The sequence below is a fragment of the Mobula birostris genome, chromosome 9, assembly GCF_030028105.1.
Source record: "Mobula birostris isolate sMobBir1 chromosome 9, sMobBir1.hap1, whole genome shotgun sequence".
In the NCBI taxonomy this organism is placed as follows: Eukaryota; Metazoa; Chordata; class Chondrichthyes; order Myliobatiformes; family Myliobatidae; genus Mobula; species Mobula birostris.
Window position 1 is genome coordinate 54,779,918 of NC_092378.1, and position 16,811 is coordinate 54,796,728.

At 42.7% G+C, this 16,811-nt stretch overlaps 1 protein-coding gene across 2 annotated transcripts in view; it reads right to left on the bottom strand.

The window, feature by feature from the left end:
* ccdc77 (coiled-coil domain containing 77) overlaps positions 1 to 16,504 on the bottom strand; it is a 49,525-nt gene extending 33,021 nt beyond the window's left edge. Inside the window, exons 1-4 of one of the 2 annotated variants that reach the window (XM_072268100.1) lie at positions 16,408 to 16,504; positions 15,889 to 16,105; positions 10,093 to 10,235; positions 9,723 to 9,819 (exon numbers count right to left, since the gene is read on the bottom strand). In XM_072268100.1, coding sequence (XP_072124201.1) covers positions 9,723 to 9,819; positions 10,093 to 10,235; positions 15,889 to 16,105; positions 16,408 to 16,433 — 483 coding nt within the window. In that variant the 5' untranslated portion in view covers positions 16,434 to 16,504. Of the gene's footprint in view, positions 1 to 9,722; positions 9,820 to 10,092; positions 10,236 to 15,888; positions 16,106 to 16,236 lie in introns of both variants that reach the window. The other variant, XM_072268101.1, reaches the window with a different exon arrangement.
* Positions 16,505 to 16,811: the final 307 nt, after the last annotated feature.

A 16,811-nucleotide genomic window follows, 5' to 3' on the forward strand; every position in this document is an offset into this window, starting at 1 on the left:
AAAGGTCCCCTTTATTCCCATTCTTTACCTCCTGCTAGTCAGCCAATCTTGTATCCTTTCTAGCATCTTTCCTGTAATACCGTGGGATAGTATTTTGTTTAGCAGCCTCATGTGCGGCACCTTGTCAAGGACCTTTTTGAACATCCAAGCAGAACAAGTAGAGTTAAGGACTGGGTCAGGATCAGTTGAACTTGGGTCAGGGACAGGGCTTGGGTTAGTGATGAACATTAGTGTTAGAAATTGAGGTACCAGTTAAGATTTAGTGTGAGGGATTTGGATTAGATTAACAAATTACAGGTCTGATCAGAGACAGGGTTAGTATAATGGTTAGGGATTAACGTGATGGTTACAAGTTGAGATGGGTGAGGGATAGGGTTTAGTGTCAGGTTTTGCTTATTATGACCAGAGATTTGGGTCAGAAAAGGTGGGTGCTAGGTCTATCCTTTTGCCTATAACCTGTGGTATCAGATTGTTTGATTGTATCTCATTCTTTGCAACTTCACTGTTTTACAAAGGTGCTCCTATGTTATATTAATGACCATTCAAGAAAATGCTTAGTTTTTTTGCAAACATCCTCATAACATCCCAAATTTGGGAATGATGCCACAGAATTTCCTATCTTTGCCACTCATTCTCTCTCTCTACCCCACTTCTGTCGCCTTACATCTCCCTCCTTGAGGTGGCTCTCCCCTTTGGTTGTTGGCCATGAGCTTGTGATTTTGTTCGGGGAAAGCTGTCTCCCTCCCCCTTGGGTCTCGCTGAGGTCACACAGCCAGTTACAAAGCCATTGTGACATGGCTTGGTGTTGACAAGGTAGCGATTGTTGCCATTTTGTTTATATTCTCTTCGTGGTGAAAGCCAGACAAGTCAAAGCATTGATATGTTCAGATTCATCCTCAGTTCTAGCAAGTTTAAGGTCTTTTCACACAAACTGTTGGCAAGATGTACTTCATGAAGTCCTTCAGTTAGTTACAAGAATTGCAAATCAGGGAGGTCAGGTAAAATTTCTATGGGTTCCAGCACATGTAGGGGTGAAGGGGAATGAGAGGGTGGATGAGTTGGCAAAGAGGGCATTAAAGAAAGAAACTGTAGAAATGTACATTAGTATCAGTAAAGCAGAGGTTAAGTGTGTAATCTGGGGAAAAAGTCAACCAAATGTGGCAAGAAAGATGGGACAGAGAGGGGAAAGGGAGGCATTTATATCAAATAAAAAAAGTGTTGCAGGTACTAGGGTAGGTAGTGGAAACAGACGACAGGAAACTGTGTGGACTAGGTTAAGGCTGGGGCATTGTGCATTAAACAAAACATTGAAAATGATAGGGAAACACCAGACAGGATTGTGTGAGGAATGTTAGGAATAGAAGTCAGTAGAACATGTAGTTTTGTGTTGCAGGAAGTATGGGATACAGAGAGAGAGATGATGAGAATTAAACTAAGCGAGTTGGGGGTGCAGGAATTCACATTAAAAGGGTTGCTGGGCATGGCTGAGAGAGCACAGGTCCGGGTATTTTTAGCGTTTTTAAGGGGTACAGGGGTTTTTTATAGGATATGACAGATAAACAGGAATAGGGTACTAGGATGGTCAAAGATAGGAGGGTAAAGTGTAGGTTTGTGTGTGCGTGCGTGCGCACGCGCCATTGGGTGAAGGGATTTAGAATATATGTCTAGTGCACATTCCAGAGCAGAAGGTGACAGTAATGCACCATTAAGCTGGATGCCAACCGCCGTAAAACAAGACACAGACAGGCTGATCTAGCAGACACATTCTGGTCCTTGTTGCCCCATTAGTCTGTACTGGGAGGCCAGCCAGCAAATTTGTGTGAGCATTTTGTTAATCCCTCAATCTGCCCTGAATCCGTCACATTGTTGACATGATTGCACCAGCATTGTTTATACATTTATTGCGATGTGAGGAATTTATTCAACTAATATATTACATTACATTTAAGCAGTTGGCTTACATCCTACAACAGCTCAGATCTCATGAATATGAGATATATGAAAGTCAGGACCAGTATGAGATTCAGGCAGAGGCTGTGGTATCCATAGATGTGGCACTCCAGGAGTTGGGAAGATGGAGTTTCTCAGCAACCAAATGTAAAGACACATTGCTTGCACTGCAGTTGGTGGAGAAAGAGGATCGTCCTCCACCATTGGCCAAGTCGCAGCCACTTAAGAACATAAGAAATAGGAGCAATAGGCCATTTGGCCTGTCAAGCCTACCCTGCCATTCAATAAGATCATGGCTGATGCTACCATGGGTTCAACTCCACCTACCTGCCTTTTCTCCATAACCCTTAATTCCCCTACTATGCAAAGACCTATCTAACCTTGTATCAAATATATTTACTGAGGTAACCTCCACTATATTTGGGCAAAAAAATTCCAGATTCACCATTCTTTGGGAAAAACAGCTCTTCATCTCCATCCTAAATTTACTCCCCGAATATTGAGGCTATGTTCCTTACGTTCTAGTCTCACCAACGGAAACAACTTTCCTGCCTCTATCTCATCTGTCGCTTTCATAATTTTATATGTTTCTATAAGATCTCCTTTCATCCTTCTGAATTCCAATGAGTACAGTCCTAGGCGACTCAATTTCTACTCATAGTCAAACCCCCTCATCTCTGGAATCAACCTGGTGAACCTCCGCTGCACCACCTCCAAAGCCAGTATATCCCTCAAGTAAGGAGACCAGAACTGCAAACAGTACTCCAGATGCAGCCTCACCAGTATTCTATACAGTTGCAGCATAACCCCTCGCTCTTAAATTCAATCCCTCCAGCACTGAAGGCCAACATCCCATTTGCCTTACTGATAGCCTGCTGTACCTGCAAACCATCCTTTTGCAAATCATGCACAAGCACCCAAGTCCTTCTGCAGAGGAACATGCTGCAATCTTTTCCCATTTAAATAATAATCTGATCTTCCATTTGTCCTTTCAAAGTGGATAACTTTGCATTTACCAAGATTGTACTCCATCTGCCAGACCCTTGCCCACTCACTTAACCTACCTATATCCCTCTGCAGACTCTCCATATCCCCTTCACAATTTGCTTTTCCACTCAATTTAGTGTCATCAGCAAATTTAAGATACGCTACACTCAGTCAACTTCTTCCAGATCGTTAATGTATATTATGAACGGTGAGCCCGGCACCGACCCCTGCGGCACACTGCCCACCACTGATTGCCAACGACAGAAACACCCATGTATCCCAACTCTCTGCTCTCTATTGGTTAACCGATTCTCTACCCACGTAATACATCACCCCCAACTCAATGCAACCTATCTTATGGATTGGTCTTTTATGTGGCACCTTAGCGAACACCTTCTGGAAATCCAAGTAAAAAACGTCCATCTGTTCCCCTGTATCCACTGCGCCTGTTATGTCCTCAAAGAACTCCAGTAAGTTTGTCAAACAGAAACTGCCTTTGCTGAATCCATGCTGTGTCTGCCTAATGGATCCATTTCTTTCCAGATGCCTCGCTAGTTATTCTTTAATGATAACTTCATGCATTTTCCTAACTACAGATGTTAAACTAACTGGCCTATAGCTATCTGCCTTTTGCCTACATTCTTTTTAGAACAATGGCATGACATTCGCCTTCTTCCAGTCCGTCGGGACCTGCCCAAAGTCCAGAGGATTTTGGTAAATTATCACCAAAGCCTCAACTATAACCTTTGCCATTTCTTTCAGTACCCTGGGATGCATTCCATCAGGACCCAGGGGTCTTGTCTATCTTCGGGCTCACAAGTTTGCTCAGCACAACCTCTTTACTAATAGTTATTGTATTGAGGTCTTCACCTCCCATCGCATCCATTATCATCTCTCTTCGGCAAGTTAGATGTGTCCTCCACCATGAAAACCAACACAAAATAGTCATTCAAAGCCTTGGCCACTTCCTCATTACCCAATATCAATTCCCCCTTCTTGTCCTCCAAGGGACCTACTTTGGCCACCCTTTTTCGATTTATATAATTATAAAAAATTCATTATCTGTTTTTATATTTTGGGCTAGTTTATTTTCATAATCTAGCTTCCCTTTTTTTATTGCTTGTTTAGTGGTCCTTTGTTGCTTCTTAAAGTGTTCCCAATGTTCCAGTTTCCCACTACTCTTGGCGACTTTGTACACAAAAGTTTTCAGTTTGATACCTTCCTTTATTTCCTCAATTATCCATGGCTGGCTTTCCCCACCCTTACTGTCCTTGCTTTTAATTGGAATATACTTTTGTTAAGCACCATGAAAAATCTCTTTGAAAGTCTTTCCTGGTTTCTTAACTGTCCCACCATGTAGCCAATATTCCCAGTCTACCCTATCCAATTCCTCCCTCATCCCATTGTAGTCTCTCATTTAGGCATAATACATTGGTTTTAGATCAAATTATTGCACTCTCCATTTGTATGAGAAACTCAATCATACTGTGATCACTCTTTCCAACAGGATCCTTAATGACAAGATCACTAATTTTTCCTGTCTCATTGCATGTGACCAGATCTAAGATAACACATTCCTTTGTAGGTTCAGTAACATGCTGTTCAAGAAAGCCATCACGGATGAATTCTACGAAGTCCTCCTGAAGACTGCCTCGACCAACTTGATTCACCCAGTCTATGTGCAAGTTAAAGTACACCATGATAACGCTGTTCCAATCTTACATGCCTCATATTTCTCTGTTCATTGCCTGTGCCACTGTAATGTTATTACTCGGTGGCCAATAGATAACCCCCACCAGTGATTTTTTCCCCCTTACTATTCCTAATCTCTACCCAGATGTATTCAACATTCTGCTCCTTAGATCTTATATCATCTCTCACTCTCACCCTGATCTCATTCTTAATTAAGAGTGCTACCCCACCTCCCTTACCTTCCTACCTATCCTTCCATATTATCTAATATTCTTGTATATTTAATTCCCAATCCTCGCCACTCTGCAACCACATCCCTGTAACGGCTACTAAATCATACCACTGATTTGTGCCACAAGTTCGCTGACCTTGTCACTAATACTACAGACATTCAGATAAAGTGTCCTTACACTCATTGTGCCTTGAAGATCTAGTAATCATTGTGACTTTTCCGCATCCTGACTTTTCTCTTTTTTAACTTTTGCTTTTACTTTATCTTTATCCACACTTTTCTCTTTTACTTTACCCATACTTCTCCAATCTGTTGGACCTACTCCCCTGCTATTTAGTTTAAAGCCCTATCCACAACCGTAATTACGCCATTTGACAGGATCCAGGTCCCATCATGGTTCAGGTGGAGCCCGTCTCAATGGAACATCTCCCTCCTTCCGCAATACTAGTGACAGTTTCCCATGAATTCAAACACACCTCTCCCTCACCAATCCACGCATTTAACACTTAATCTTCTTAACCCCGTGCCAATTTGCACATGGCTCAGGTAGTAATCCAGATTACCACCTCTTTGGTTCTGCTTTTTAATTTAGTCCCTAGCTGTTCAAATTCCCTTAGCAGAACCTCTTTCCTCATTCTACCCATGTTGTTGATACCCACGTGGACCACAACAACTGGATCTTTCCCCTCCCACCGCAAATTCTTCCACAGGTCAGATAAGATGTCGCGAACCCAGGCACCAGGCAGGCAACACAACCTTTGGGGTGCTCTATCCTCGCGACAGAGAACTCTGTCTATTCCTCTGACTATACTATCCACAATTATCACTACATTTCTCTTAGATGGATCTCTGAACCACAGTGCCACAGCTAGGTTGCTCATCCTTCCTACAGCCCCTGCTCTCATCCACACAGGGAGCAAGAATCTCAGACCTGTTGGACAAGCTCAAGGGCTGAGGCTCCTCCAGCACCGTCTCTTGGATCTCACTACCTGCCTCACTCACAGTCACAACCCCTGTCCCTAACCACAGACCAAATTTGAGGCAGCTAATCTGATAGGTATGTATCCAGGTAGCTTTCCCCCTCCCTGATGTGTTGCATCACTTCTGTTGCGTGCTACGTTACCTAATGAAAATCCAGACAGCCCCAGAAGAGCAATGGTTTGACATAGATCTCAAGTCTCACTCAGATGCAGAGGGTAAAGATGTTTCTGCCACTGCTCCCTTCTGGGCTGAGAAAACAAGTCAAAGAATAGCTACCACCTTATGTAGGAGACTGTTTTCGAGTAACTCCTTCCTCTGACACCCTCTGCAATCAGTAATCAAATTTCCCATCGATCGAGGAAGGGGGCAGCATCCAAGAGAAATCCCTGGTCACCATGGCTTTCCTTCAATGTACCTCAATGCATTTTAAATCCTGAAAGGCAGGCATCCAAAACCCGCTGCAGCGTCAGCTGACGATGGACCTAAAGCTTTCTGACTCTTCAAGTTTAGAAGAGGTGCCTGACTGTAAATAATTTTACAGTAAATTTGTTGTAAATAATTGCTCATTAATGAATCACTATACTAAAAAAATCCATATAGAAAAAAATAGGTAAAGTAATTGCCCTTTTGGCAAAGGGATGAACTGATTTGTTAGTGTTGTTTTTTCATCGTCATGCTTACTGAGGTACAAAGGCTTTTGTTTTGTTTACCATGCAGATAGATCACTCCATGCACAATACCACCGAGGCAGTAAAAGTTAAACAAAATGCAGAGAGTATGCCAGGAACTGCAGGTCGATAAACAAAGTGCAAGAGCCATGACGAGGTAAATTAGGAGATCAAAATTCATCTCTTAGAGTATGAAAAGTTTATTCAATAGTCTGATAGCACCAAATTAAAGGCAGTCTGGTGATATGTGCCCTTAAGCTTTTATATGGGATGGGAAAATAGAAAATGATTGGGCTGGGAGGGGTTCTTGATTATGTTGGCTGCTTTCTTGAGACAGTGGAAGGGAGATCGGTTTGTGTGAGGGACTGGGCTGTGTTCATAACTCTCTACAGTGCCGAGGTCTGGAGCAGAGCTATATTCCATACCAAGCATGATGCATCCGTATAGAATGTTTTCTATGGTGCACCTGTGACAATTGGTGGGTCATTGAGGATGCACTGAATTTTCTTAGCCTTGGGAAAAAGTAGAGATACTAGTGCACTATTTTGGCTGCAACATCAATGTGGACCAGCAGAAAGTATTGGTCATCTTTACTTCTAGGAACTTGAAGCTCTCATCTAGCTCATTTTTTAAAAATAAAATTATGGGGGGTGAGGGGTGTGGATAGGGTCCACTGTGCAAAACTTCATAATGAAAAACACCTAAAATTTTTTTAGCCAGAGGGTGGTGAATCTATGGAATTTGTTGCCACGGGCAGCAGTGGAGGCCAAGTCATTGGGTGTATTTAAGGCAGAGATTGATAGGTATCTGAGTAGCCAGGGCATCAAAGGTTATGGTGAAAAGGCAGGGGAGTGGGACTAAATGGGAGAATGGATCAGCTCATGGTAAAATGGCGGAGCAGACTCAATGGGCCGAATGGCCAACTTCTGCTCCTTTGTCTTATGGTCTAAGATCAACAGGCAAATGTTTAAAAGTTAGAGGGTATCTGAGGAGAAAGGTTTTCACCTGGAGGATGGTTGCATTCTGAAACTTGTTGCCCAAGTAGGTGAGGGACATGAGTACTGTCATGTTTATTCAATACCTAGAGCAGCTCTTGAATGGTCAAGTCACAGAAAGTGACAGACCAAGTGTTATTAAATGGGATTACTGTCATGGGCTACTTGATGCCTCACATGGACGAGGCTCACAAAATGTTTGTTTCTGCAAACATTGATTCTGAGGTATGGCAAGCAATTTACTTTGAGGACAATTCATCATCCTCCCGCGTTCAAAGTTTAAAATGTATGCCTTGTGGGCATGTCTTTACCTTATTTTCAGATTTTTGCATCACTGAGATCTGGGTATATTCCATTTGATCAATATACTCTCCTCACACAGTTCTTCAGGGTTGAGGACAATTACCTCTATTTCAGAGCAGACTGATCTGAAATAACTAATCAATCCATTGAAAGATCTGCAGCCTCAGCTGTATGTGAAGCAGATGATGTTTGATGGAGCAAGTGGGCAAGAGGTTTGGGAAGTCCAAATGTTTGCACTTCTGCCAGACACCAGAAATTGTCAGCACCAACCTGAATGCTACTGTCCATCATGAGCAATCATGAAACCAGGATTCCCATAGGTTCATAATGAAGTTACATTTATTCCAAAGAGACTGAGATAATCTTGAGGCTTTTGCAGTCCTTCAGGGAATTGACCGAACTCACAGGGCTTGTTTTGGGACTGAGGTACCTGGCATGCTGCCACACTCGAGTTACTGATGACTATTTGCTTGATGTCCATCTTCACCCAAGGAAGCAACATCTTGGATACCAGTCATTGACATTAGATGCAAATAACTAAGACCTCAGTGCAAATTCTTGATGTTTTCCAACAGTTAACTATTGAATACTTCACTTACTAACTTGTCTTCTCTCCTAATGTCATCATCCTTCATGATCATAGCTACCATATACTCTCTGTCCATCTTACCCATCTTTCCAAAAGCCCAAGTTTCTAATTCAATTCCTAGCCTTGGAACACTGTGCAGCCTCATCTCTGGAAATAGCTATTTATATCAACCTCCTTCTCTCCTCATTGTGCCATTTCAATGTGAATACCTTATTGATTTAAACAGAGGCTTTAATTTTGATGCCCATTTTATCCATATTTTCTGCTGCATTATTTCCATGCCTATCATACTCTGCTTACTACAATGAATAATTATCTTATTCTTTCTCTGAAATTTTCAGTAATTGTCCTTAACAGAAATATGCATTTCTCCATCATCCTCACTCTTTCTCCTACCACTAATTTCATTGAAAATCTCATAAACAGCACGGGTTATTTGATTTCTTAGAATTGGATTCCAGCCTAATTGACGTAAAGCTCATCCCTACCTTTCACCATGCAAGCCCCCAACCCTACCCCAGGTGTAGAATACCAATTCCTCCCAAATCTAGATCCTTTATGCTCAGACAGTTTGAGCTACACTTCAGAACCGATTGCCAGTGCAAAAGAGTTGAAGTGTGGCTCAGAATGTCCAAGCTTTTTTGTGTTTTTTAATAACCAAAATCACAGATTTTCTTCTTTCATAGTAGGTAAGTTTTTTTAAATCAATTTAAAAATAACCCCAGCCTCTTCGATCTATCCAGAAAGTTAAAGTCCCTCACCTCTGAAAGTAAACATCATAGAAAAGTGAAATCAAAACAGAATGCTGAGAACACTCAGCAGCTGAAGCAAAAGGGGAAAAAGGGGCCACATGTCAGCATGGGAAGCTGGATTCAAGAGAACCCCTTGAAATTAAGACAGGAAGGTGACAGTAACTCAAATAACCATGTGTTGCAACAGTGGTGTGCAGTAGAGCATGTCTGAAAGCACAACACATCAAAGTTCGAAGTGGATGAGCTACAGCAGAAGACCACGAACATACACTCTGTGGTCTCTTTATTAAGTACAGGAGGTGCCTAATAAAGTGGCCACTGAGTGTGCTTTCTAAACAACTGGATGATTGAAAGAGGGCCAACAGAAATGCAGAAGGAAACTTACAAAACAAACCCAATCCCTGAAATTGAGTCCTCATCTCCCTGTTCTCTAACTTTGAATTATTCACATTCTTATGGAATGGAGGAAATTGCATGGAAAGATAAAGCAATGATCTTAATTTTACAAGTTTCTCCAAGAATAAAAATTAACAAACTGAATATCCTTTCACGTGTTCTGAGTACCAGTGTTACCTTGTGCGGAGGCTCTTTGTGAAAATAAGTGAGTGCTTCTTCTTCAGAACCCACCAGAGTTAAGAGATGTTGTATCTTCTTCCGATCTTCTAGCTCCCTGCAAAAAATTGTTTTCTATAAACAATCAGCATATCCACATGTGGAAATACTAGTTGAGTTCTTATTCCCTCAAAGACCTATTTCAAAACCTTAAACTAAGACCAAAGAGGTACAGGCATGCATCAATTTGCTTATAGTATAGGACACAATGAGTGTTCTATTTGCTTAACAGCTCCTTGTTCGAGACTTGTCTCCACAGGAGAGAGAGCACTACAATCAACAGCATCACTTTTCAGGAGTTAGAACAATTCGCAGGAATTTTGTTTCCTACCTAATTTTTAGCCGATCATTTTCAGCATAAAGACGCAGTGCATGCTCACGCTCCTGAAAGAGGTAAACCTGCATATCACTGAGTGCTTTTTGTAGCTCCTCGATCTCTTCTTCCCTCTGTCGAATCTCCCAGTGGAGTTTGTGCTGAGGAGGAAAAGACGAGTCCAATATTGACAACGTAGATAATATTGTAAGCACAGCTTTGATAGTAGCTTTAATCTGATTCAGATGTATTTATCATGTGTACAACAAACCAATGAAATATATCATGAGCATTCAAGATAAATTTATTATCAAAGTACATACTATATATGGCACCATATGGCATCCTGAGATTCATTTACTGTCAATCTGATCTGAATGAGGTCTACAAGTGAGGAATTCCAGGATCAAATTACACAAGGAGGTATTGAGGCCAAGGTCTTGGAGCTTATTGGTAGTTTTGAGGGGATGATGGTATTGAATGCTGAGTTTCAGTCGATAAAGAGACCCTGATATATGGGTCTTTGCTCTCTATATGTTCCAGGATTGAGTGAAGAGCCAATGAGACGGCATCTGCTGTGAAGCTGTTGCTCCAGTAGGTAAACAGAGCGGATCCAAGTCACCTCTCAGACAGGAGCTGATAAGTTTCATCACCAACCTCTCAAAGCACTTCATCACTGTGAATGTAATTGCAACTGGGTGATAATCATTGAAGAAAGTCACCACACTCTTCTTGGGCATCGGTATATTTGAAGCCTGCTTGAAGCAAGAGGGTGCCACACACTGCCGAAGCGAGAGGTTAAACATACCAGTGAACACTCCAGCCAGTTGGTGAGCACAGGTCCTGAAGTTTACAAATTTACACATCTGCCATTCACTAATTACCAATTTAACAGAAATGCAACAAACAAAACTGGAATATGGAAGATCTCTCTACCCATCAAGGCAATATCCACACTTGGAAACTAATCTACATTAGACCTACTCCCTACTACTTCTCCCGTTGTGCTCACATTTCCCTCTCCATTTGCTGGTGTACACTTTCACCCAACAAATAAAAGCTGCACTTAGAAAGTAATTTCCTGTACGACTAGATGAAAAAAAATCACAAGAAATAGGGGCTATGTATTCTCACAATGTTTAAAATGTACCTAGGTGAGCATTTGAGGGCTGTGTAACAGGAGCTGGTAAATTAATTTAATACAAATTGTGTTGAACCAGGAGACAGAAAATTAAAATACAAGGGAGAAAGTGCAAAGGAGGTAATAGAGAATGCAATCCTATGTTATGGGCTATCCAGGAAAATGTGCAGCTATTCACTTTGTTATGGCTGATAGGTGAACAATGTTTGGAATGTTATACAGAAAAATGCTGGCTCAGGATTTTGAATAACAAGATGCAGTAGCTGTACTTAAGAATAAAACTGGACAAATTACTCAATATTAATCCAAGTACCACAAAGCACATCCAGTTTAGCTCACACTGCTTCACAGACGACAAATGGAAAAGCTATCCCACAGCCTTCAAGCATTATCACTTGAACCCTCCCCCAGTAGAGTCATACAATTCTCTGAAAATTGGACTCTCCTTTGTATAGCTTGTCCCAAAGGTAGGACCTAAGAAAAAGCATAGTAGTATGCATTCCAAGGGGAATGACACTGGGAATTCTCGCTGCAGAGTCTTCAGCATTGATCCTGGAGGCTATATTATCAAGGCACCACGTCCAATGCAAGTGAGGAAAACTCCTGTAGATTAACACTTCCTTCAGGTGAAGGATCAGCACCATCTCCATAGTGAGCAATGTTTGGAGTTACAAGAGGACAGAATGAACATTAATGGGAAACTTCAGTGATCATCCCTAAGAAATATGTGGCAGCAGCACAATAACGGTAGATATAACCACCAGCTGGGTCAGCAAAAGCTAACAATGTATCAGTGAGGGGGGACATTGGCATATCAGTCTATTAAGTTTAAAACCTGTGGGCGAGAAAGTTCTACTTAGATCCTTTCTAAATCTTGTCTGCCTGAACGTATGCCATAAAGTTTTAGGTAACTCTACTATGCTATCTCTGCCCTTCAAGCCTTATACATCTCTATCTGGTGCTCCCTTAAACTCCTGCATGATAAGGAAACAAACGCCACCTATCAAGCCTCTCCTCAAAATAGAAATGCTCCATCTCAGGTAACACAGTGAATCTCCTCCTGAATTCTCTTCTATGCAATTACTTCCTTTCTTAAGGGTGGCAACCAGAGTAGCACATAGTACCTAACTGGTTTAGCCTATATTGATATACTATGGTCATCCTACTCTGATAAGTTAATCAAGGCCTTCTTCACCACATCTACCTGTGCTGCCACCTTCAAGGAATCTTTGATTCATACATCCCTGTTGCTCAGTGCTCCCTGGCACCACTCACTCACTGCGTATATACTACCCTTGTTAGTTAGAAACATAGAAAACCTACAGCACAATACAGGCCCTTTGGCCTACAAAGCTGTGCCGAACATGTCCTTAACTTAGAAATTACCTAGGGTTACTTATAACCCTCTATTTTTCTGAGCTCCATTTACCTGTCCAGGAGTCTCTTAAAAGACCCTATTGGATCCATCTCCACCACCGTCGCCGGCAGCCCATTCCACACACTTACCACTCTCTGCGTAAAAAATTTACCCCTGACATCTCCTCTGTACCTACTCCCCAGCACCTTAAACCTGTATCCTCTTGTGGCAACCATTTCAGCCATGGGAAAAAGCCTCTGATTATCCACATGATCAATGCCTCTCATCATCTTATACACCTCTATCTGGTCACCTCTCATCCTCTGTCGCTCCAAGGAAAAAAGGCTGAGTTCATTCAACCTATTCTCATAAGACATGCTCCCCAATCCAGGCAACATTCTTGTAAATCTCCTCTGCACCCTTTCTATGGTTTCCACATCCTTCCTGTAGTGAGGCAACCAGAAATGAGCACAGTACTCCAAGTGGGATCTGACTAGGGTCCTACATAGCTGCAACATTACCTCTCTGCTCCTAAACTCAATCCCATGATTGATGAAGGCCAATGCACCATATGCCTTCTTAATCACAGAGTCAACCTGCGTAGCAGCTTTGAGGGTCCTGTGGACTCAAACCTCAAGATCCCCCTGATCCTCCACACTGCCAGGAGTCTTACCATTAAAACTATATTCTGCCATCATATTTGACCTACCAAAATTAACCACCTCACACTTATCTGGGTTGAACTCCACCTGCCACTTCTCAGCCCAGTTTTGCATCCTATCAATGTTCCGTTGTAACCTCTGACAGCCCTCCACACTATCCACAACACCCCCAACCTTTGTGTCATCAGCAAATTTACTAACCCATCCCTTTACTTTCTCATCCAGGTCATTTATAAAAATCACAAAGAGTAGGGGTCCTAGAATAGATCCCTGAGGCACACCACTGGTGACCAACTTCCATGCAGAATATGACCCATCTACAACCACTCTTTGTTTCTGTGGGCAGGCCAGTTCTGGATCCACAAAGCAATATTGCCTTGGAACCCACATCTCCTTACTTGCTCAATAAGCCTTAAATGGGGTACCTTATCAAATGCCTTGCTGAAATCCATATACACTACATCTACTGCTCTACCTTCATCAATGTGTTTAGTCACATCCTCAAAAAAATCAATCAAGCTCGTAAGGCATGACCTGCCTTTGACAAAGCCATGCTGAATATTCCTAATCATATTACGCCTCTCCAAATGTTCATAAATCCTGCCTTTCAGGATCTTCTCCATCAACTTACCAACCACTGAAGTAAGACTCAGTGGTATATAATTTCCTGGGCTTTCTCTACTCCCTTTCTTAAATAAAGGAACAAAATCCGCAACCCTCCAATCCTCTAGGACCTCTCCCGTCTCCATTGATGATGCAAAGATCATCGCCAGAGGCTCAGCAAATCTCCTCCTTCATCTCCCACAATAGCCTGGGGTACATTTCATCCGGTACTGGTGACTTATCCAACTTGATGCTTTCCAAAGGCTCCAGCACATCCTCTTTCTTAATATCTACATGCTCAAGCTTTTCATTCCGCTGTGTGCAATCGCTATAATCACCAAGATCCTTTTCCATAGTGAATACTGAAGCAAGGTACTCATTAAGTACCTCTGCTATCTCCTCTGGTTCCATACACACTTTTCCACTGTCATACTTGATTGGTCCTATTCTCTCATATCTTATCATCTTGCTCTTCACATACTTCTAGAATGTTTTCCTTAATCATGTCTGCCAAGGCCTTCTCATGGCCCCTTCTGGCTCTCCTAATTTCTTTCTTAAGCTCCTTCCTGCTAGCCTTATAATCTTCCAGATCTCTATCATTACCTAGTTTTTTGAACCTTTCGTAAGCTATTTTCTTCTTGACTAGCTTTACAACAGTCTTTGTAAACCATCTTGTCCCAGTCTCATTGGAACAGACCTATGCAGAACTCCACGCAACTATCCCCTGAACATTTGTCACATTTCTTCCGTACCGTCCCCTGAGAACATCTGATCCCAATTTATGTTTCCAAGTTCCTGCCTGATAGCCTCAAATTTCCCCTTACTCCAATTAAATGCTTTCCTAACTCGTCTGTTCCTATCCCTCTCCAATGCTATGGTAAAGGAGATAGAATTGTGATCACTATCTCCAAAATGCTCTCCCACTGAGAGATCTGACACCTGACCAGGTTCATATCCCAATACCAGATCAAGTACAGCCTCTCCTCTTGTATGCTTCCTGAACACACCCAACAAACTGCACTCCATCTAAACCCCTTGCTCTAGGGACATGCCAATCAATATTCGGGAAATTAAAATCTCCCACCACGACAACCCTGTTATTACACCTTTCCAGAACCTGTCTCCCTATCTGCTCCTTAATATCCCTGTTACCATTGGGTCCCTGCCACTATTGTTTTCTCCCAAAACAAACCAGTTTACATCTACCAAAATAAAATTTCACCTGTTATTTCTCTGCCTATTTTTTCAATATATCCCTGTAGCCTATGACTATTACCCTAACTACAATGCCAACTGACTTTACCTGCAAACTTACTAATTGTTCCTCCTACATACACAGTCAACTTGTTCATGTCCATAGACAGCAAAGGTCCCGGTACACTGTTTACCAGGTTCCTATAGCAAAACAGCAACACCACCCCCCCCAGCCCCGTAATCACCCTGGAAGCTAGGGGGTCCTCAGCCTTTTTTATGCCATGGTCCAATACCATTAAGCAAGGAGTCTGTAGACCCCAGTTTGGGTACCTTTGCTCTGAGCCTCAAGGTTGAAATACCCTATACCCTGTGATTTGTCTACAGATCTGCTTCTTTATCTCTTGACATTAGTTCAGAGGCCTGTAATATATACCACAGGAACACAATTCACACATTTTGTTCCCAAGCCCATTGGTCACATTTGAAAAGCCTTCTCCTCCCTCATCACAGCAATGGACTTGATAATCAATGCCAGCTCCTCCCCTACATTCCCCCACCCCCATCACAACTAAAGATTCCATACCTTTGAATGCTGCGCTGAAAACTAACTATATAATTTGAATGCAGAATGTACGAGTCATAGAAATAGAATTGTATCTAATAACTTAGCGGTTCCAGCGAGAGGCAGAAAATGGAAACTCATCAACTAGGAATCCACAAAGGCTGCATGGCCCAACCTTCATCTGTACCGTACCTGTTCTATATTTTTGGCAATTAAATGGAAGATAATTACTCATTTCTTTCTAACGACAATCACACAGTTATTTTACACTCAGTCTGTGCTTGCTGAGACCCACCTGCTCTTCATAAGTGGCCTTGTACTTCTCCAGTTTTCCCATAAGATTTTCATGCTCCTCGTCGAACTGTGCAATCTTTTTACGGTAGTACTCCAACAGCTCCCGGGAAGGACGGAGAAAAGCCAAGCGCTCGTTTACTGACGGAATGGGCGGAGAACGATCATGCTGGGGTGTTAGTTGTTTATTCGAGTGGGTTGAATTACGGCCCATTGTAGATCTACAAAGCAAAATCAAAACTTTCTAAATAGATTATACAGGGGGGAAAGGCCTATGCTCTGTGGCGAATACGGAGACTCGGTGGTTTGTTTTGTTCTGACAGAGAAGCAGAAAAACACTGGAAACCCTCACCAGGTCATCAGGCAGAATAAATGGAGAGAGGAACAGTTAACGTTATCGGGCCACTCTCTCTGATACCGACCAACAGAATGGTTCGGCGCAGCTGGGAGGCTTTGGAGTTTACACAGCCCGGACCCGCATCGGATCCGACCGCACTGCGCACTTCCCTCCCGCAAAACTTACTGCGCCCCGCACGCCCGACTCTCCATCCGGGCCCGAGCTACACCGGCAAACCGCCACCGGCTCCCGCACTCGCGCCCCTCGCACACCCCCACCAATCATTGACCACCCAGCTCCAGATGCAGCCAATCAGCAACCGGGACGCCGGTGATTGGCCCGAATGCTAGCTGGGCATGCGCGGTGGGGAAGAGGCGGGGAGTCTCGGTGAGCACCGGAAGCGTGATGTTTTCATGCAAACGCGGAAAATGCTGGCGGAAGTCTGCGGACCAGGGAGCAGCTGGTAGAGATAAATAAATCTCCACAGATGCTGAGTTCCTCCGGCGTGTTGTGATAAATAAACAATTGACGTTATCGAAACATCGACTGTTTATTCATTTCCATAAATGCTGCCTGACCTACTGAGTTGC